The 21,991-nt window shown below is 43.9% G+C and overlaps 2 protein-coding genes across 20 annotated transcripts in view; both read right to left on the bottom strand.

Annotated features, from left to right (window-relative positions):
• NRG1 (neuregulin 1) overlaps positions 1–21,991 on the bottom strand; it is a 473,863-nt gene that overhangs the window by 93,174 nt on the left and 358,698 nt on the right. For 5 of the 19 annotated variants that reach the window (XM_069777403.1, XM_069777397.1, XM_069777399.1 and 2 more), the window contains exon 1: positions 13,287–14,028. The exons of 12 other annotated variants lie outside the window; for them this stretch is intronic. In XM_069777403.1, coding sequence (XP_069633504.1) covers positions 13,287–13,914 — 628 coding nt within the window. In that variant the 5' untranslated portion in view covers positions 13,915–14,028. Of the gene's footprint in view, positions 1–13,286; positions 14,045–14,405; positions 14,519–21,991 lie in introns of those variants that run through there. 2 more of the 19 variants (XM_069777398.1, XM_069777415.1) reach the window with 2 other exon arrangements.
• LOC138683952 (uncharacterized) lies at positions 14,364–14,669 on the bottom strand. The gene has a single exon (XM_069777421.1). It carries the CDS (start codon positions 14,523–14,525, stop codon positions 14,364–14,366), a length of 162 nt encoding a protein of 53 aa, XP_069633522.1. The 5' UTR covers positions 14,526–14,669.

Below are 21,991 nucleotides of genomic sequence, written 5' to 3'. Positions count from 1 at the left end.
AACAGTCTATTACATTCAGTGAAGCAATGACAGAAAAACAGCCTAACTTGAAATGCCATGATCTGATTTTGTTTACATTTATTTCATTCATTTTCAGTGATAAATGCCAGAAAGGAGTATCTTTTAACAGTGAAGATGTATTGTCTTCCTATGTACTTTAAACAGTATTTCTTATCACAAATTAAAAAAAAACCAACCCTCTGGAATTGAAGGATTCTGGAATGATTTTTGCTTCATTGTATCTTCATGCAACCATATTTACTAGCCTTTATCTGTGACTTTTCTCCCCTTTTTTCCTGGATTTTCATTAGTATGTGCTACCCTTTAAAGAGAGGACAGCTGCCTCTCAGGCTGTGGGACTTCATTCTTGGTGCTGCCACAAGTTTCCATTGTGATGCTGGGTAAATCACAGAGGCCTTTGTAAGAGAAGCTGTTGGCAAGCAGAGACTGTGAATTCACCCAAACAAGGCAAGACATTTGTAAACTGTCACCTATGATGCTATTATTGACTCACGCTCTGTAAAATGGGGCTGGTGAGTGTATTTCCTTAGTTCTCTCCCAGGCTTGTAATGGATATGAGTGCAGGCTGCTGTCAAAATGTGTGTTGGGGGGTGTTAGTGGAAGATCACTCCATTACAGTTCTCTTCATCTCATGCCATGTAAACTGGGGTCCTAGCTGGTCCTGCAGCACACTTTGCTGATGCCAGCAGTGATATTACAAACCTCACAGCACCAGCCCTATGGCAATGCAGGCTAACAGTGTGAACAAAATCATCGTTACATCTGCAGCAACATCCTTCTCTACTTGCAGGTCTGGATATTCCCACACCCACTCCTCTGATGCTTTCAAAGGAGAAGTTGAAGTGCTCCCCATAGCACAACTTTGTGTGGTCCAGCTCGGGAATATCTGTCCCCATCTGGAAACCTGAACAACGTCCCCAGGATCTCAGTACTGTTCAGCACGCAGCCCAAAGGGCTGGCATGCACTGCACTGACATTTCAATCACAGTCGCCATTTGCCCTTCAGACTGAAGCCCATTAGCTGCTAAACCGGCTACTTCCTGGCGCTCAGCTGAAGGAAGCACTTTGTTGGGAGCATAATCAATCTTACCACAAAACTCTGGCTGGTACTCTCTCAGGTGATTAAACAGTCACATGGGAGAAAAATGACACAATTCAAGGGTTGCTCTTAACTGAGCTAGGACGTGAAAAATGAAAAGTGTCACTATATTACTTAGACTCCCTTACATCACCACATCCAAAAAGGAGCCTTGAAGTGCAGCCCCTCTGTGATGGCCTTACACATAATTCAAAACATGAGCTGCCTTCAGGAGCAGATCTCTGGGTCCGAGTCTGCTGAGAATGCCAAGCAGCATGAGTTTGAAGGCTTCTGAAGCAATGAAAAGGGCAGATCACTAACAGTGTGAGTAAATGAAGCACAGGAAAGACTGAGGTTGAGATCACACACGGGAAGTCACAAATTGACAACTTTAAAAGCTCTGTTAGCAAGTGAACATCCCCAGAAGCTCTCACAGTTTTACAGCTATCTCTAGATTTGTGATTTGTGGTCCTTCTGCTACATAGTCTTCTTATGCTTTATGAATATTCACCGCATGGGCTGCCCACAAGAATGGAACACAATCTTCTTTAAATTAGCAGAATTTAGAGCAGAATTAGTGTTAGATTTCAAATGGTCATTCCAAGATTTCAAATGATAATTCTGAGGTTTCTTCTATTTTTACATGCAAGCACAGAGAGGTCAAGCTGCAACTAGAAAGGTAGATGGCATTTTCAATCCTGAACTTACCACAAGGTAAAACAAAGGCCAGTGTAGCTGAACTGCTCATTAGTTTTCAGTGAAAACTAGAGTCAGCATGTAGGTAAAGAGTTGTTTCAAGAAATTATTGTAAACTTGAAGAAATTTGCATTCACCCAAAGTCACTAGAGGGTGGGATTTGAACTTGCTAAAACTTTTCTCTCTATGAGATTGGGATATGAATCAGTCACTTTGGTGTAGCTAGTTACCGTGGTGCAATTGGTGACATTACTGGTTGGGACACGCATTCTTCCCATGTGGTTGCTGGAGCTCAGTTAACCCCCAAAGTAAAAATTCCAGCAGTTATACAGGCTTATTCTTAAAAACCCTGTGGTTAATTTCTAGCTTGAATAATCTATTTTCAGCTCACTCTCACATAATGCAGTGTTTCCTTGCCAGATCTTAACATGCCAAATTTTCTCTTATATGACCTGTCATTACACAAAAGTCATGGTCAAGTTATTTGTCTGATCTTTCTCTATTGACTAACATTTTTAAGTCTTTCTCTGCAGGGACAGTATTTACATGACTTGAATGACATTTACAAGCTGTGTTTTTTAAAAACTTTGTCAGTGTTTCTGTTAAGTCATCATTTTGGATTAATTATCAGGAATATTTTGTCACTATGCCATCACCTTTTGTAAAACAGAGTAACGTATGAAAATGAATATATGAGTGAAATGTAAGTTAACATCAGATGTAGTGCTGGTATACCCATTTGTTAAAATCAATGTGTATTAGCATCCTGAAAGTATCAGTAACAGCCCTGAGAAGACATTATAAGTAATCTGCAAAAGCAAAAGCAGAGCATAACCACATGCTACCCTGCAACTTGGGGAATCTGCTAGATATCTGTTAGGGGCAAGTCAATTTAGGTAACAAATTCTTCTTTGAATGCTGGCATATTGACATGCCATGCTCGCTGGATTTCAGTCCTGTTCAGGAAGCATCAGAATATTTTTCTGTTTTCTTTTGCTTCAGCCCCCTCCTCTGCCAGCTTCTGCCCAGCAAAGTGGCTTGAGGGAACTTCCTCTGATTCACAGCTAGTAAATGTGCTTCCTTGGGCTTGTAGCAGCTATCTGAATACACTTACAGAACATGTCTTTTTCATCCTTCCTCCAAATTTGGAGAAGTAAAAACTGCATACACTAAACAATCAATTAGGAAAGTTACAGGGTTACTTGAAAAGCTACTTATCTGAGAGATCTCCATTAATCTCTACAGCATGGTGAATTCAAATGCTTGGAGCTAGCAAGCAACGGTGAGGTTGTGAGCCATGTTCTTGAACCTTCGCATGTTCAAAACACAATGTATTTTTTTGCTTTACTGGCCAGATACCATTTTATAAAGCAAAAGGAGAATCTTTCTGTTAACCAACTCTGAAAAAAAGGCTCTGTGTGCTAATGAGTTTATTGGCTTTTTGATCCTGAAACACAGCCTTTCTTTGCTCACAAACAAAATACAGACACAGCCATACGTCCCAAAAATTACATAGCTGAAGGAGTTTGCAAAAATTGTTACTGATAACCTTCAAAATCTATTAATGCTATCACTAAATCAATGTCTCCAAAAACAAGGGTGGGCTGACTAACCTCCATGAGGCAATGGCTGGAGTGCACTGAGGGCTTTTGAGCAAAGTGATGGGGGAGGAATTCAATGACAGAGAGACAATTCGCAGTGTTTGCAGACAGAGCAGAGTAGCTCCGGCCCTTGGGGAGGCTGGGGAAAGCAGGGCATGAAGGGCACTTCCTTGGATCTTGGCGTCAGTGAGAAGCCCGTACTCAGCACAGCTGGATGGCAAGAGGATCTGCCCTGCAGATGTTCCCTTAGAAACGCAGCATGGCCAAAGAATGGATGATTGCATTCATATTCCAGCCCCTCAGCAGGGGGAAAATCTGCTTTGGGATCTCCTGCAAGTCCCAGGCAGACTGCAGGAACCTGTGGCATTGGGGAACAGATTCGTCCTGCTTTTTTCCAGTCAAGAAAGGATCAGACCTCCCCTGCTCTCCTGTGCTTGGCAGATATAATCACTTCCCAATTTCCTGGCATTTTCCTGGCTACTTAATGATGTTCCTTTCTTGCAAGTATGAGCTCAAGCCTCTCCAACCCCCTCTATCAACACAGCAGGGAGCCTTTTGTCATCCCTCTTATCCTGTGCTTTTAATTCCTAAAACTCTAACAACACACTCACTAGTTTGTTCCTTGACCAGCTCAGACTAGATACAGAAATGATCATTCTTCCATTCCCCTACAGTTGTTTCTCTCACCCTGATATATTTCATTTCCTTGCTAAGGCAGTTATTACCCTCACACTGCTAACTGTCCTGCTGAGTGCACCGACAGCCCAAGAAAACCTATCTTGAAAATATAAAAATATCTTGAAAATCCCAATGATCTTGAAATTATTAGCCATTGTGACTTTCTTGATATGATCATGCTCCTTAATTCCCATGTCCTGTGATGACAAAAGGTGCTTGGGCATCATGCAACCCTATCAGGCTGAGTCCATGCAGCAGACCCACTGTAGGACAGAAATGCAAAAGAATCCATCACATAAGCAAAGTGTTTTTAAACTGGGTAGACAGGAGTGATGCACAAACACCAAAATCCTTCCCTCTCACAAATGCATGCTCTGGGGCTGTTTCTGCTTTTGGAGGGAAGAACCAAATGTTGGAGGAGCTGAGACAATAAACTGAATGAAGGGCAAACTGATGCAATGGTCCTTGGGCCAATAATGGGAGAAGTGTCAGCAGGGCAGAGAGGGAGAAATCTTTGAAAGCATGAGCAGAAGTCAAGCAAATAGGGGAGCCTCCACAGTTAAAACCATTGAACTGACCTGCTGTTCACCCAAGAAGCCTTGCTGAGGGCATCCTTCAGAGCAGGACAGAACCAGCTGGGGAATGAGAGAGCTGAAACTCCTCCTAAAAGGCACAAAGCATTGCCAAGGCTGGGCAATATTTGTCTTTTCTTCCCTTGACAGGCCCTTAGGATTGTTGTTTCACCTCAGTAAGAAGCAGCATGCGACTTTGGGGGTCAGGAAGTTGGACAGTGAAGGCCCTTGCATTTGTGAGACATGGGTCTTCTGCTCTGACTGGACATTATTACTGATTTACCACTTAAACAGACACTGGTGCGCTACTTCATGCATCTTGAGTGCTTCTGAACAGTGATCAAGACACTGAACTTATTTTGTTGTCCTTTGTTAGGATTTTGGACCAGCCCATGTGTAAGTATATAAAAATTATATCTCTATTTATCTGAAAACTGAGAAAGTGTGAAGGGGGATGAAATAATTCAAGGACTGAAAACAATTCCCTCCATGGGGAGAATTATGGATTTCAGCCTGCCTGTCCTGTCAAAATGGCTTATCCAAAGCTGAGCTGATTACAGTGTATATGCACCTTTGTGAGGGGAAAATACATGGCATGGAAGAGCTTTTTAATCTAGGAGAGAAAGGTGTAAATGAACAAATGGCCAGAATACAAACACATATTTTCAAAGTCAAAGTAGGCGGTTCTGTTTAAAAGAGAAGCTAGAATAAGGAAAAGACAGACACTGTCTTGCTCTCAGTCTTCACAACACAACTGGTAGGGGTCTGGAAAAAACAGTCAGGAAGATACTCTATGTCATGTAGGTCATAGACCAGCGCATCCCAATGCTCTGCTAGGTCTTACAGGGCTACAGACCTGAGAACCTTCATGCCAGTGAAAATTCAGGCCATTTTGTTCAAAACGAAAAGCTAAATTATTTATCCAGATTAATTTAGTACAGTGAAAAACATAAGTTTCTCTTCTCAAGATCCAGTTCTAGCAGCTTTACACTCGCTTCCAGTTACCACCTTGAAAGATTCAAGTCATATTTTATAAGCTCCGAGTCTTTTCTTTTTTGGCATAAGAGAAAAGCTTTTGAACGAGCTTGATACTCTGTTTTTCTCCTTTGATCTGTCTAATCACATGAATTAATTGACTGTTAAAAATTGTAAAATTCAAATATCTTTCAGGAATTCCATAGAAATACTGAACTATGTCACGAACCATGCTTAAGATCATAGCTTCATATACTCCCCCCAGTGCTATGTGACTATCAACCCAGTATTGATTTCTTTTAATCTCAAAAACTGAAGCGATATTCATTGCCAAAATAAAAAGCTGTCTGAGTTATGAGAATGCACTGCCAGCAAGTTCCGGGATGAAGCATAGATATAAAAAAGAAAAAGTGGGGGAGGGGGTAGTGAAAGCATATGTGAAAAAGCTGAATATACTCTGCGAGAAGATTTATATTAAAATAAGACTTTCATAATAAAACAATACAGGAGCAAAGGTAATAGGTGGATACCACAATACCACTGATCTTGCCCAGAGCTAGATGGACCTTGCCTCTGGTTTGGCTTAGAGCAGCCCTGAGTGGCAGCCAGCCATGTCCCACTGGATTTGTCCCTGCCCATTTTTCCCCACCTAAAACCTTTCCTTTCGTCTGAGTGACTAAGACTGCTGGCGTTGGGGAAGGGGGATGAGAGACAGGATGAGACAGGACAGGGTGTAAATACATTGCCCCAAAATAATGCATAGGTATTTCTCCCTTGCTGCTTTCAAGAGCTCTCTAATTGCCAAACAATGATCATGCTCAGGCGCTTGAGTTTAATATGTACCTCCTACTGAGTGGTACTTCATATAACATTTTAACATGAAAGATGAAGATGTGATTCACAGTGCTCACTCTCCAGGAAACTGGGCTTCCTCCAGTATAAATAGTAAAGGTATCCACTGTACCTACTATAAAGCAATCCGCAAAAAGGCAGCACCTGCTCTTCTCTGTGGTCTGCCTGGGGAACAAAACAGCAGAAGCCCTTAGCAGGAGATACTTTAAAACCATGTACTGGTCTCCAAAGTTACACACCATGACTCAGTCCTTCCTTGAGTTCATGTGACCTGAACATGACCTGATGCACGAACACTCCCATGCTTAACTTAGCACCTTGTAACAAAAAAGACATTATTGGGTCCAAACAGATCTGAATTCCTCAAAGGAAACTCTTCTCTTCCCTCAGCCTGAGAAAGCCTTTTCTCCTAACACCGCCCCATCCTAGGTGAAAGCAGGCTTTTTCCTTTCAGAAGTCTTTCATCACCTGCTGTGGCATCCTCTAGAGCTGCCTGCCCTTTCCTGACAGAGAGCCAGAGGAGTCTCTGCCCAGGCACTGCCTGCAGCAGATTGGCATCCCATGTGCTCTCCCTGAACCAGCTGCCTCATTGCACTGCTATTGATTCAGAGTTGGATTTCTGCAGCAAATCTATTGCATTTCCATTAGCAAGACTGCAAATGATGAAAAAGCTCATTTATATCATTCCAGCTCTGCATCACAATTAGCCTGCCACTTAGCCTCCAGCAAGCCAAATTCTGCCTTCTCATCTGAGATGCTGAGAAAGTTCCCCAAGTTTTCTCTGCACCCAAAAGTTAGGCACTGCAAATATGAGGTTGGCTGCTGTGTGCATTTATTTGCAGTGCATGAATAGGAAATAAAACAGTTCACTTAAAAGTACAGTAGATACTGAAGGAGGACAATTTCAGTCTCTGCAGTGGAAATCCAAACCCTGGGTTTTGTTATAACATCAATTATTAATCAGTTTTGCTTAGAAACTTATGATGCAGTAATCCCAGATGCCATTTTTAATAAAAAAACAATGGCCATACACTCCATATACCTATTGTATTTTCTACACTCACATATGCATACATATATAAATGAGGAGGGAGACCATGCAGAAGTTCCATGTAACATGAATACATGGCTTATTCTCAGTGAAGTTTACAAAGTAAAACAAAGCTTTTAAAAATAAACACAAGCTCAGACTACTATTTTGCACTGAAAAATTCAGACTGTTATTAAGAGAAAATACTTCACAAAATACTGCTTTGTCTCCATCGTGACCTGTGCATGATGCACAGTGCACAAAAGAAAAACCATACCCATGGGGTAGTTTTAAAAGCCATGAATTTGGGGTGCTTGGCCAAGAGAAAGAAACGCAGGACCCATCAGTTCAGTCCTCTGCATGTTAAATAGAAGAACTGTTTCTATGCAAGCAATGAATGTTAAAAAGGGGAATGGTAGACATATAAAAAAATAAATTTGTCTGAACAAACTCTGTGGTTGTTGAGGGCATTTTAAAGACAGTGTGACTAACTGGGCTGGGGAGAGGAAGTCTCAGTTATCACTTTAGAAGGCTTAATGGGCCTGAACCTCCTAAAAATTGCTGCACCTTATGAATCCCACTCCATCAGTCCCAATCCCACTTTACGCTGAGTGTTCCTGCCACAAGTATATATGTCTGTAAGCTATCGTGACCTTTGGGACAGCAGAGAAAGAAGAGTTTCAGGGAAATACAGGGTGGCTGGCTCAGTACGGTGGCACTTACTTTATTGCTGCTTGTTAACAGAGGCCTAGTCATGTCTTCAGAGCCCACTGAGATCAGAATCTCTTTATTACACTCTTGAGTTAGACTCAGAACTTGCCTGGTATCTTAACCGTGATTGATTATAGCTTCTCTGTGACAAGACATTGTTAATTCACAGGACACATCAAAGAAAAGTCATGGCTTTCAAAACGAGTTTTCATATTGTGTAGCAGACATTTAACTTAGAAATTGAATTGCAAGGTTAGTCTCCCTATACACTGATTGGAGAAAGAGAATTACTCCTGCTAGAGTCATGCTGGGAATTGCCTGCGGGAGGTCTCTTCCTTTATGCTGAATAGGAAGCTGAAAGCTGCCTAGCTTCCTCATGTACACATTTAAGTCAGGTATCTGAAGCTAGTCAACATCAATACTGTATCAGAAATTGAGCAACATCTGCTTTAAGGTGCTCTCCTCCTGCATCTTCAAGCTTTGGGGAAAAAGCAATCATCTCCCCTGCGGCACTGCCCTGCATAATAACAGTGAGTGTAGAAAAGGCTGGTATATAGCCTCTGCTGTATCATCTGCTCTCCCCTCCTGGAGAGTACAGTCCCCTGCAGCTCTCCGAGACATCCCTAACCTTGACACTTTCAGAGGCTGCCAGGCATGGACTCAACCCTACAGTGCTGTGATGAGGATTTGAGCTGCAGAGCATGGGTCAGAATTAGACTGTTTCAAGGAAAAAAAAAAACAAACCACTGTGTGAAGCTCCTATGAACAAGCCCTTGCTGTCCATAAATTGAAGCCTTCAGGTGGGCTGCAGCACCTATAACTGGAGGGAAAGGCTCCCTCCAGCCTGCCACAGAGGTAAAATACAGACCATCACAAATCACTGTGTATAGGAGAAATGACATCGAATGCAGAGCTGAGAAAGAACAAGCAGAGGTGAAAGAGGCAGAGAGAAATTGCAAGGAATATTTACAGTACGATACCAAAACAAGGCACAGGCTAGTTTTCTTTCCGGTTTTGCCATCCCTAGCTCTAAAGAGACACAAGAAATTCAGCCATTGTGCTTGGATAACTTTGGAGGAGAACTGAGACCACTTCCTAGATAAACACCCACTACGAGTGCTTAGAGGTACTCTTAACACTTTTTCCACTGAGGATGAGAAAGCAGCAGCTTTTGCTGATGCTGGCCCAGCACACCTGAAGTGGCAGCAGAAATCAGAAACAGGAGAAGGGAGCAGTCCCAGTCAGGGGTGGTTGACAGCAGTGCACAGCTCTTTCTCCGCTTCGCCACATTTTCCAGGAGAGGTAGGAGGGAGCCCTGCCTGTCCCTGAGGGGCATGCACATGTCTAGTGCTGCACCCACCCACCCACCTCTGCCTGTTACAGCCAGCACAACTCGTTAGGCACAGAGGTAGGGAGATGCAGACATGCCTGTTGGTTATCTGCTGGCCACCAGCGTGGTGTGAGGTGTGCAGCTGGCCCATCAGCGCACAGTACTTGAGGTGGCTAGGGAAGACAGAAGTGGAAAGGACACAGGGGCAGCACAGATGTGCTGCTAGGGAGGTGCATCTTCTGGACTCTGGTCTCTACCAGGCCTTTTGCTCTGCTCACAGGGAAACCCACTCCTGCAAAGTCCTTGTGCTGTGGTCTGTCTCCTGCCCTGCCTGTTGTGTGCGCTGTAGCACCTCACCAAGTCAGGAGAGTTGTGATCCCAAAGTCAAGGGCTCGGGCACCTCCACTTAGGGGCAGAGCCAAAATGCAGGAGTGCTGCACTCTTCGGCAGAGCTGTCACACCAGGAAGGCAAGTCTACATGGACCTGGGTGGGTGGTTTGGGGGGAAATCTGCTTAAATTGAAAGAGAAAACAGTGGGAAGACCTGTAAAGAGGGGAGTGGTTGGTTTGCAGATGTATAGATGCAGTTATTACAGAAACACAGTTTTGACAGTACTACAAAGCCATGTCTATTACCAGCCTCGGTAAAGGGTGGAATTGTATTTAAAGGCAATGGTGTAGGAAGAGGTAAAATTTAGCTCCTGAACTGTGTTAGCACTTTTACAATCTGCATGTCTTCTCAGAGGGAGGGAGATTGTAGGTTAGTGCGTACTGTTATGTGCTGCTTGTAACGAAATCCTCTCTGGTGTATTTATGCTAATATTGACATGCTCCCTAAATATGGTAATGCTTTAAAACATTCACCTTTCCTTTCTGTTTCAGCAAAGAGGAAATGATATTATAATATAAAATGTAAACCAAACAGAAAGGAAGAGATTATTTCTGTATTGATAAAGGGCAAAGTATAATAATAAGAGTGAGAACAGTCTTGAATCTAATGCACAGACACAATTACTAGGATTGTCTCTCTTCTCTTTCTCTTCCAGGCTCCAGGAGAAAGAAGAATCAATTAGCTCTCTGCAGACTATGACCTTGAAGGATACAGCTTTAAGGGGAATATGCTGAGTAAGACAGAAAACAGAGGAGAAGAAGAGAAAAGGATTTTGAAACTCATGGAAGGGCTTGGTTTAGAAACAATATATCAGCCACAGAATATAAGATGTGTCAGGGTTTTTTTATTTCTGCACTGGAAAAAAAAATTATCAGCACAAAAGGGTCTTTCTGGGAACAAGTTACCTCACCGTGCCTGAAATGGAAAAAAGGATACTGAGAGGCAAAAGAAGGGACAATCCAATTTGCAGATGCTACTTTCCTAGCCATGTCTCTGAGAATTTTATAGCTGTCAAAGGCATTCATAAAAAAAAAAAAAAAGTTATCACTGATGCAATCTGTCAACCTCTCCAACAAATCTTGCTCTACATAAAGCACAATGATGTGTTTGAAACGCAGCTGTTTCAAAAACCCCAAGACACTGCTTTTAGAGCTGTCCAAAAGTTCTTTTCATGCTTTTTTGAATTCTTAGGCAGATCTTCTGCAGTGTACTTTTACAGCTATATTTTCTTATTTTTCTTTGCAGGGAATTGCAGTCCCTTGCCACAGTCAGGATTACATGCTACAGTTAGAACAAATACTGTCTACACAGCCTTCTCCCTCAGAGCAACCCAAACTTGACCTGCTGCCAGTTCTTCCTCTTCTTTCAGTCTGTATCTATCTGGAAGTCTATGATGCCTTAAAACATATTTATCTTAAGAAAAGTAAGGCAACAGTGAAGAAACAAACTCAATTCAATCACCTAATTTCTGGACAACCATTTATTTCCCAGATGTGAGCGGATCTGATTGCAGATAATAGCTTTTTGTCAGCGACTGCTCCAAAGAATCTCTTCCCCCCCATCCCTTTCATTTACTTCAGAGATGAAGTTAGCCATGTTATTGATAAAGGCTTGCCTCGCATGTGGAAATTCAAGAGGATGAGGGTTGTCCTGACATAACTAGCTTTTGGTTGCTTCTCCCTCTCACACAAAAGAGGCCATTTTGACTGGATGGTGGTCCTTGGTCACTTTATGAAGTAAAAATTGCTGTCATATCTTTGATGTCACTTATAATATTTGCACTACAAAAAAAGATTTTCTGCACCAGTGACAAAAAAAAAAAAAAATCATGTAGTGTAGTTCTATATAACTGCAAAGGTGGTTAAGTGTCCCAATAATTCAAGTAATGTCTTACCTACCACAGAAAAAGCCCCCTGTCATTTAATTGCACAGCAATATTTCCCTATTAGGCTGTTTCCATCAGACAAATTACTTTTAATCTGAAGGCTGATTGTCACCCATTATCTAAGCAAAAGGCAGCAGGACTTCTACAGGAATACTTAAAATTTTCTTTCAGTGATTCTGAAATTGCTGTTCAGGACTGACTCTCAGCCAAAAGGACCTCCACTGAAATCACTGTAGTTATGCTCATTTTCACCAGCAAGGTGGTTGGCCCAAAATGTTATATATAATCCAACAGCCATATATCTATACTGAGTCCAGTCCTGGTCAGGCTAAACTTAGGAGCGAAGTTCTAGTGACTTCAAGGCTTCAGGGTGAGGTCCAGTATGTACCACCTACAAGGTGGCCATCCTGCAGCATTACAGGGAAGGCACAAGGGAGAAAAACTGAGATGGGATCCTGCAAGGCAGTTTGCAAGGAACATAGTTGCTCATTCTGATCACTGCAGCTTTCCAAAGGAAGCCTCAGTCCTGTGCTCTCAGCACAACAGCATGCTGCCTTCTCTTCTAGAGTTGTACAATTTTACACAGCTCAGGAATTGCCGGCTTGATCTGCTCCGGATTTGATGGGTTAAAATGATGAATGTCAAAGAAATTACACTTAAGCAATGCAGTATTTTGATGCTTTATGATCACTACTGGGAAAATAATCCAGGTACCCTGGATATTTTTTTGCTTTAGGGATGAGCAAAGACTAATTTGAAAACTGACCCCTCCTGCATCAGCTAGAATGCTTTCCTGAAACGCCCCATGAAAGTCAATGAGGCAATGTCTGAGAAACAGGTCCAACAAGAATCAGCTCCTACAGGAGAAAGGTGCAGAGAAACATGTGCTATGCTTTTAAGATAAAGGGAAAGATTATAAGTTAACTGCTAAATTAATAATTCCCAGTCTCTAACTGCTTCAAATACACTCTCTTTCCCACTGTCCTCCCAGACTGTTTCAGGAGGATGACAGGGATGTTTGCCAGCAACGGACTTCAGGAAGAGGGTAGCAGAAGTGCTCTGCAGGCAAGGCAAAGAAAATGAACACACATAGAAGATCCGGCACAGGATGCAAATCAAATTTCTAGGGAAAATATGCTGATAGACCATGTAGAATAGCTATCAGATAAACCCTTGAAGTAAATCACATACTTCCCTACAAGTGGATGCAGAGAAAAGGGTGGTACTGGTGCTTTACAAAGGTCCCAAATGAAGCACTCTTCATTGCCATGCACACCTCAGAACTAAGTTCAAAGGCCCCTACATGCTCTCCTCAGAAGGTAACCCATGCTATACCTGTCTTAGCACATATAAGCTTTGCATGCCAATCATATGTCCTCCTCGAGGACAGCTGCAGAACAGTTAAGTGCCTTTTTTTTTTTTTTTTTTTGGAAGGGAAAAACAAAGAAACACATAGCTTCTACTTACAAAGTTTTGGAGCAGTTTGGAGATTGGTTTCTGTTGCTTGCGCCTGAGATGCTGTGGTAGGCTCCAGGGAGGATGGTGACAGCGAAGGTGCGGCAGAGGACAACAGCCCAACATCTAGGATGCGGTTATACAGAGAAGGCTGGAGGAACGGTTTGGAGGGCACGAGCGAGCTGTCACTTTGCACTGTCACTTCAGCCTTGCTCTTGGGGCTAGGTACAGGGAAGGGTGAGGTATACACCTCCGAAGGCACCCAGGCAGACAGAGCTGTAGGATCCACAGCACTCTTTGGGTCTTGTCCTATCCTCCCAGGGTCAAGATGGGTAGGAGAGTCATACTCAAAAATCTTGTCCACAAAGACCCACTTGAGGCCAGCAATGCAGAGGCAAAGGCTGAGCAGGCAAGCCAGGATAGGGGCGATGCAGATCTTTTCAGAGTTGAGGCAGCCCTTCAGTCGCTCTGCCTCCAGGCACACACAGCATGTCGTGGCAAGGCCTGCTATCCCCTGGACCCTCCTGTCCTCTCTTTGGGTCCCCGGCATGTTCTCCTCAGCCGGAAGCCCGTTGAGGGACGCATCAGGGCTCAGCTGAGCTGAGGGGCTGGGGAAAGTGTCAGCAGCTACTTCAGACATGTTTAAGCATCAGCTCTCAAACAGCTCACCTCCAAAAGGCCTTAACTCTATCACAGTCCATTACTGTGAGACACAGACAAAAAGAGATGGTAGTAATAGTCACAGTGCTCTGCAAAAATCACAGAGTGGGAGTCAATAAAAGGTCCAAGCTCAGCAACATCATCCAAACTGGAAGAGGAGCAATGCACAGGAGAATTGAGACCACCCCTGTCCCCCCCTTCCCCCTAGCCCTCTGTCACTCTCTCTGCCTCTCTTAAGCAAGAGTAGCTTCACAATTACTGAGCTCCTGTTTGCTGGCCACTTTTATAATTCCTTAAATGCCTCTCAAGCAATTCCAGCTCTTCTGCGGGAGGGAAGAAACATCCCCCAAAAGCAAGCACAACAAAACAAAACAGGGAAGGAGGGTGATGAGAGAAAGAAAACCACGGACACCAAACAAATTGACCAGATTAAGTGAACCAATAGCCCAGAGCGAAAGGCAAGACTCTCACCTTGAGCATCTGAGGCTGGTATCTGCTTAGACGAGGAAAACAATTGTCATGCGGTAGAAGGAGCAAAAGCAAAATCTGTAACAACAGCGGCAGCGGCAGAAGTGACAGTAGCAGCAGCATCCTGTCGTGTTACAGCGGCGGCTGAAAGAGGCTGAATCATTACAGAGCAGCAGGTGCTCGCTGTCTGAGCATCACTGCAAACAGTATCATTACACAGAGGTTTGAAAGGAAAAGCGATGCCAAGACGGTGGTAACTCCCTTTCTCTCCCCTCCCTCTTTGTCCTTATTGAGCGCTCATTCACTTTCCTGCTTCCCCCCCCCCCCCCCCCCGCCCCGCTCCCCCAGCCCCCTTCGCAGCCTGTTTCCCTGATGTACAGACTCACTCCTTCCTCCCCCACCCCACCCCCCGCCCTCCGCAGGGCTGGTCTGAGGGAAATCAGTACACCCAGCAACGCAGGACTGTCAGTGACTTCCTATTTTATCCAATTAGGGGGAATAAAGGCCATCAAATCAAAGGGAAGGAGAGGGCATGAGTTGCGCGCCCGCCCGCTCCCTCTCTCCAGCCGAAGCGCGGCCAGAGGCGGCGGCGGCGGCCATCGATGACAGGGTTCTACGGAGAGGACCGGGTGTCGGTGGGAGCTCTTTGGGCTGGACTGGGCTCGCTCTGCCTGATACCCGATCTTTCCCAGAGGGAAGACCCGCTTTCCGGCTGCAGTTTCTCCCTGCCTGACACCCAGAGACAGCTTTTCTTTCCAAGCCCCTGAATAAGTTTCGTTCACTCGGAATAGTGCTGAGATGCATCTTAAGTCAAGCAGAGGGAAAAAAAAACAAAACCCAAAAGCATTCCTGCCTCTAACAAATTTGCATTTATGTTACTACAAAGAGGTTTGCATAATTTTTTTTTAATATTTCATCTTTCAACCTCCTGCCAAAACCCTCCAAAACCAAAAAGCAAAGACTTCACACTAAAGCCAGCTCCTGAACACACTTTTCAAGAGCTCACATGCTGCTAACATATATATCCTCACTCCCCCTTAGACTAGGGGGGGAAAAAAAAAAATCAAAGAATATTATTATTAACAAGGCTTCCACTTTGCTCTTCAATTTACCTGTCATTCCTCACCTCTACCAATACCTAGCATTAACTCCCATTTCCACCAGTGCAGTGTAATACAGGGGTATTAACATAATGAAAGTAAGATTAGGACCAGCTCCATTCCCACTCTCTTTTGTCTCCCACAGAAAAGTACACCTGTGTAACAATACAGACATGTGTATAAAAGGAGACAGGCTTTTAACACAATTTCCAGTTCCTTGGACTTAGTGAAAACATTTGCATTGAAGATTTGGCAGCATGAATCCCCCTTTCTCCTTAGTATAAATGGCTGCAGGATGCATAAGGAAACAAAGAATCAAGTGCTACAAATTGCCTCGAACTCCTTTTTGCTGGTACCTTAGTCAGGCATCCAAAAAGTAATTTCCTTTGTAGTTAAGTATTTTCGGTAGTGACAAAAAAGACGTCTGTCTCTGCCCATCTTATCTTCCTGCCTCCCCCCATCCCGACTTCCATGGGAACATTAGTAACATTCGCATAAAAAAAGGTTTATCAAAAGTTCAGTGAATCCCATAGTGTTTTCACAGACTCTCATGTCAAGGACTAATTGATGGATGTCTGATCACAAAGCTTCCTGTGAGGCTGTAGTAGCCAACTGAAGTAATCATGATGCTACTACATTCAAGCGCCTGGAGAATTTACCTTAAAGCACAGCCAGTGATAACACTCTCTGGAAGAATGTAAAAAGATAAATCATCATACAATCTAGTCTACATTACCACTAAAGTGTCTGGTCCTCAGGTTAATGATGTGATCAGTAACCTCAGACAGAACGAACAGCTTGCATTGCATATTTACTTACATGCCTCCTCTTATTACAAAGCACATGTGCTCCTTAGCTGGTAATATTCTGCATGACTGCAGCCTCTTTCAAGTATCTCAAAACCTATTTCAAACAGCAGTAACAACACAGCCCTTGTAGAAAGGGTAACATCACAGCAGTATTGCTGTGACAGTTGTGGTGGTCTGTGGGTACAAGTAAGAAACGTTTCTTAGGGAAAGGATGTATCTTTTATTAGATTAACTGACAAATCTGGGAAAAACAGACATACTTTTGCACACACAAGTTGCTCCTCCAGTGTGAAGCTGAAGCAACACTCTTCAAAGCAGAGTGCAAGTTGAGAACCAGCTGGGAGTACTCTCTTCATTGCACAGATGAGATACCCCAGCATCTGAGTGCTTGGCACAAATTTTTTAAAATGTCATGCCTTCTTCATCCATGTCTAGTATTTCAACCTTCCTATTTCCAGTAAGACAATTTTCCCTGCTGTCACTGCTCTGAACTTGTGTTTAATCCACTGCCCTGCCCACATCTTCCCTGCACTGTCCTTCCAGGCAAACTACCTGTGTTCAGTCTTCTCCTATAATCTTCACTACTCTCCAGCCTACCCACATTTAACTACTGTCCTTTAGAATATGTTTCTGCTTGCTCACATCTTTCAGGCACTGAAGTGAACAGAAATGCATGTGGAGATCTTGCACCTTTCTTACAAGGGTTGCCATGAAGTTGAAGTAATCGTGCACAATGCTACATAGCTGGACAGGGAGATGGATTATTACCGGGTCAGACCATGGGCTGCCACGTCCGCCTGCACAGTGCCTCATGAAACCTCAGAGCCTCTTGTTCCAGAAGCCCAGTGGGGACACTTCCAGGGGCTCCCCTGCATGTGTGTGCATTGCCCCTCTCCTCACCCTGCTACCAGAGGGGCCGTGAGCTCACAGGACCTGGGGAAGGGCTCTGCCAAAGGGGTCTTGCCTGCTGCCCGAGCCCCCCCAGCTAAACGGAGCCAGGATAGCTTCTGCTACCTCCTTGCTTTTTCACGCTCTCCGCCCCTGGCCAGGGCCCAGCCTGGCTGCACCATCTCCTGCCGGTAGGCAGCCACCTCCAGCCCCTCCCGCCGCCTCCGCGGCCGCAGCATCTCCGTGGGGCCTGGCTCCCTTCCCGGCTGCAGTACCCTCCTCTGCTGCAGGTCCCTTCCCCTGCGGCACCTCCAGACCTGGCGCACAGGCTGCCTGCTTCAGCATCGCGCAGCCAAGCTCTGCTCAGACTTCCTCCTCCTCCTGCCGTCCCCCGTCCCAGGGAAGTCTGCAGAGCTGCTTCAGCCTCCTGGCCTCACTGGAGCTGCGGGGTGCTGGGGCTTGCAGTGAGGAGAGCAGGGCGGCACCCTGCCTTCGGGAGTGCCTGGCGGCTCCCCTTGCTCCCCGGCTGACCAGGGAGAAAGGCAATGCTGAATCACTGGCCGGATGCTTCCCTGGCCCTGCTCCACAGGTGGCCAAAGCCAGGGCCAGGACACAGCCTGCCCACCATGCTGCAACCCGATACTGCACAGTGCTGGCTCCTCTGGGGACCCTTTGGACAAAAATGCAACCCCATGCTCTTTGCCACATCTGGGTTGGTAAGGGAGCACACTGCCTTTTGTGCCAGCTCTCGCGGCTGCAGTAAAGGCTGATGGTCTCTCACTTTGGGTCTGAAGATATGACTGTAAACTGAAGGTAGAGTTTGCGGGTTTGGGGGGTTCTTTTTGCTCCCCTTTCCCCCCAAAGCAATGCAGAAATACTTTCCTGCAGCTGCCGTTTTGAGGCTTTTACATGTCTGTAGTGACATGCTAGTACTGGTGTGCTGTGCTTAAACATGGGTTCTGGCCCAGGCTGGAAGAGATGAGTGCCTTGGAAAAGAGCCAGAATTGGTTAACAGAAAGGGAGACTCTGGAAGAGAGCAAGAGGGAGCACGACCTTGGAGGTAACAAAGTTTTACTAGGGTAGCCCATTGGTGGTCAATACAGAAGGGTAAGGAAGGAAATTACTCGCCTGTTTGTAATCAGGTTAGGTCCTTACGCAAAGATTTATTTCTGATTATTACATAGCTTGTGCCTCCTTGCCTTAGAGGGAAAAGTAGTGTGATTCTACACTAATGAAGCTAGGCTGTGACTGAGATTTGGAGTCTTGCCATATGTAAGTGACAGGTTGAAACTCAAAGGCTTACAAAACTGAAATTTTATTTTGTGGAGTGTTTTTGCAAAGTTCCACTCCCAACGGACTCAAGGAAAGACACAAAGCCGAAGTCGGCATTAACCTCCAGCCTATGATGAGGAGGAACAAGCTGTATCTGTTCCTTCAGTTTTACAGGTCCTAAAAGGAGGCTGATTTTGTATTACCAAACTGCAGAGGACCATTCTTTCTGGCCAGCCACAAATATGTGGATGAAGCTTAAATAGATACATGATCATAACTGACAACATCCTGCAAATTAGAGCAGCAAGTACCATTTAACTCAGATAACCCTTCAGGCATGCCATAATCAGACCCAAACCTGCTGAAGGTTTTTGAAATTAGGCTTGGTGAATCATTCTCATAGAAGCAATTGGATATCAAATACGCAACTGCTTTAAATAAAGTCCCAGTAGCCCACAAAAAGGTTCTCTAAGAGTTATCTACTTTCTTGCAACTACTGGGACATTAGGAAAGTAAAGTATGCCTTCACAAGTGGTTATTCATGACTCTGTTGGATCACAGCTTAAGAAAGGATGCTCAGGGGATCACAGATCAGTGCAGGGCAAGTGATCTTCCCCCAGGCCACTGCTTTGCTTTAAGAACATGCCAATTCTTCAGAAAGAAGCAAGCAGCAATATGTGGCATCAACTGCTCCATCATGTGTTTGACTGCACTCCCTTTTTTTCCACACACTGAGAAATTAAAAGCATTGTAACCAAGAAGCTAAAAAGAAAAAAAGTGCACATTCATTAACAAGAGATTGATGAGGAAGATAAAAGGTTCTCTTTTTATTGATTGCAGGCACTTCAAATTAAATAAGTGCACTATTTAAAGATGGGGGGTGACCCAAAGCAAGTGAGCAGGCCCAATAAGCAGCATCACTGCCAGCAATCATGGTGTGGGAAGAGTGGACTATCACACATGATGCAAACGATTCATTTATTCCTGTTTTCAGTGCTTCACCAACCTTCCCTCCTTAATCCATCTCCCTTGGACTGATGCCAGTACTCTCTCCCTTTGAGTCCTTCCAAAAGCCTTCACTAAAAACCTCATCTTTCAGCTCAAATGGCACATGGAGAAAACTTCATTTTGTTTCTATACTGGTCCTGTCACTGGAACTGCAAATGGTAAAATGGGACAGGCTAACAGTTGCATACACACACATCCCATTTTTCACCTGATGGAAAGCAAACAGAATACATGTGCTAGTGCTGTTTATATGTCTCTGCCCATTACCACCACGTTTTCCCCTATATGTTTTTTTAAATCCTCTGGCCATTTGCAGCCATATGTGACTGAGGAGAAGGAACATCAAGCCCGTATGAAAATGCAGGAAAACTTGAGCAGTAAAAGTACAAACCCTTAAGCACACATTCAGCCTTAGACGTGAGGGTAAATACATGAATGTCAGCAGAATCATTAGTGTGCTTAATTCATTTGGTATAAGAGGGCTGCTGTAGGAAGACCCCCTACCCTCAGACAACACAGGAGACAGGGACATGAAGGGGCTGTATCCAAACCATCTCCATACCCTGAAGCCAAAACCACTATACTGGAATTATCGCACTGCCCACATAGGTGAGTCAGAAGCAGGTCTTCACACTAATACATTTCTTGGAAAAGTCTGGAGCACAGAATGCAAACTTCAGTGCTTGTAAAAACATTTGGGAGAGCTCATGTTGCCTCTGTGGCAGCATTTTCTGTACTGATGTCACGTGTACGTTTACACCAGGAACATGCTTTCTGTAAGTCCAATAGCTGTGGCTTGCAGAAACAGTGATTTGAAAAAACAACACAACTACAATGGCTGTTTCAAGAGATGTTTATACTTTAAATAGCTGCAGCCAGTAATTGAAACTGAAAACTGCCACAAAATGGGCTGTTATTTCAGGGGAACCAAAAGGTTTTCTGAGTCTTTTCATCTTCAAGTGAAATGTGAGACACTGAGGTTTTTTCATCCTAATCAAAAGCAGAGCTAGTGGCACTACACAAGACACAGAAATCCAATAGCAAACCACAACTGTCAGGGTTTTTCATCGATGACACTGACTCATTCCCCTAGCCTCTGCTCAGTCACAAAACTGGGATGAGTCCTGCCACTGTTCAGGCTAATGATAATTAGCTCTGCCATGTGGTAAAGGAGCATTTAAGAGATGCAAAGACATGTAACATGCTCAGCTAGGCTCTTCTGTTTGAGGGCAGAAGCAGCAGAAGAAAGACCATGTGCAGTTTTCTGTTTTGTTTTGGTTTTGGGTTTAGCTGGGGCAGCATTGTAGTCACTCATTAACTCCCACCCACCTTAGTCCTCAAATGCATCTGCGTGCCTGCATTTGAGCCACTTTATTCAAATGGAATAAATTCCTTGTGGGTGTTCATGGGACAGTGGCAGTACTGCTACTTTGCACAGGCATGGCTATGCAGGATTTCGTATGCAGCCTTCATATCCACAGTGCTGTTGCTGCTGGGAAGTCACTGGATACTGAAAATTTGAGTAAAGGTCCCAAAAGCCCTGAATCAAGGAATTATCCCTCCCCCATTGACCCCTGGTTAATAAAGTACTTAAACGTGCATGGAGTTAAACAAGTGGTGAAATGCCTTCCTGATTAGAGATGGGCTACATCATATATTTAAGTGCCTTTTTGAATCAGAGCCTAATTCAGGAACTGAAAAGGTATTTTGGAGCGTAGTGCTGTGGTATCATGTGCTGCCAAACAGTTTGGCAGCAATATCATCCTTTTCCCTGTCTCTCTTTTCTTTTTGGTCCCTCTGTTCTGTCACCTGCACTAATTCATAACATTGTTCATGTGGCCAGGCTTTCAACTGGATCAGAGAACTGATTTTTTACTTATAAAGAATTTCTTTTAAGATTTTTTTTTTTATGGGTAAGCTTACCAACTAATTCCCAGCCTGGTCCCATAAACATATATAGGCTGGAAGAATGGGGACCATGGTCCAGAGGACAGAAGTTCCTTGACCTTGTCTTCTCACCAAAGACTTTGCATAGTGAAACCATGACCCAAGACCCTTCCTGAATCTAGGCTTAACTTAGGCAGAAGCTCCTGGAAGACCCCAACAAGATACCCATTATTCTGAAAAATCTTGACTCTACTTACACCTTTCATTTTTTTGTAAAGACAAATCATTTTTGTACCTACACATATTCGCAACTGCTGCTATTTAAAACTTAAGGCATCAAACTTTACTTCACTTTAAAGTGTCATTTTCAAAATTTCAACTACACATGGACTTTTTCATACAATAATTCTCTAGCATATGTATATTCAATAGTTTGGCTATTAGAAAAACAGAAGGAAAGAAGTCAAAGACATAGAGCCAGCCTAACACATGGAAGAATTTCTATAGCATTACATAAATGAGTATTAATGATACGACATTGACATATTACTGGCTTAGATTTGTAAAGTACATCTTACAGTGCAGTCATACATTCAGAATCTGCAAGCTTCAGAATTTTGCTTGC

This window comes from Haliaeetus albicilla, chromosome Z (assembly GCF_947461875.1).
Source record: "Haliaeetus albicilla chromosome Z, bHalAlb1.1, whole genome shotgun sequence".
NCBI lineage: Eukaryota > Metazoa > Chordata > Aves > Accipitriformes > Accipitridae > Haliaeetus > Haliaeetus albicilla.
The sequence above is the reverse complement of the archived record's forward strand: the minus strand, read 5'-3'. Positions and strand labels throughout refer to the sequence as shown.

What these genes read in the sequence shown, in the direction of transcription:
- LOC138683952 (XM_069777421.1), bottom strand. Translation starts at nt 14,525, where the DNA reads ATGCTGCTGCTACTGTCACTTCTGCCGCTGCCGCTGTTGTTACAGATT.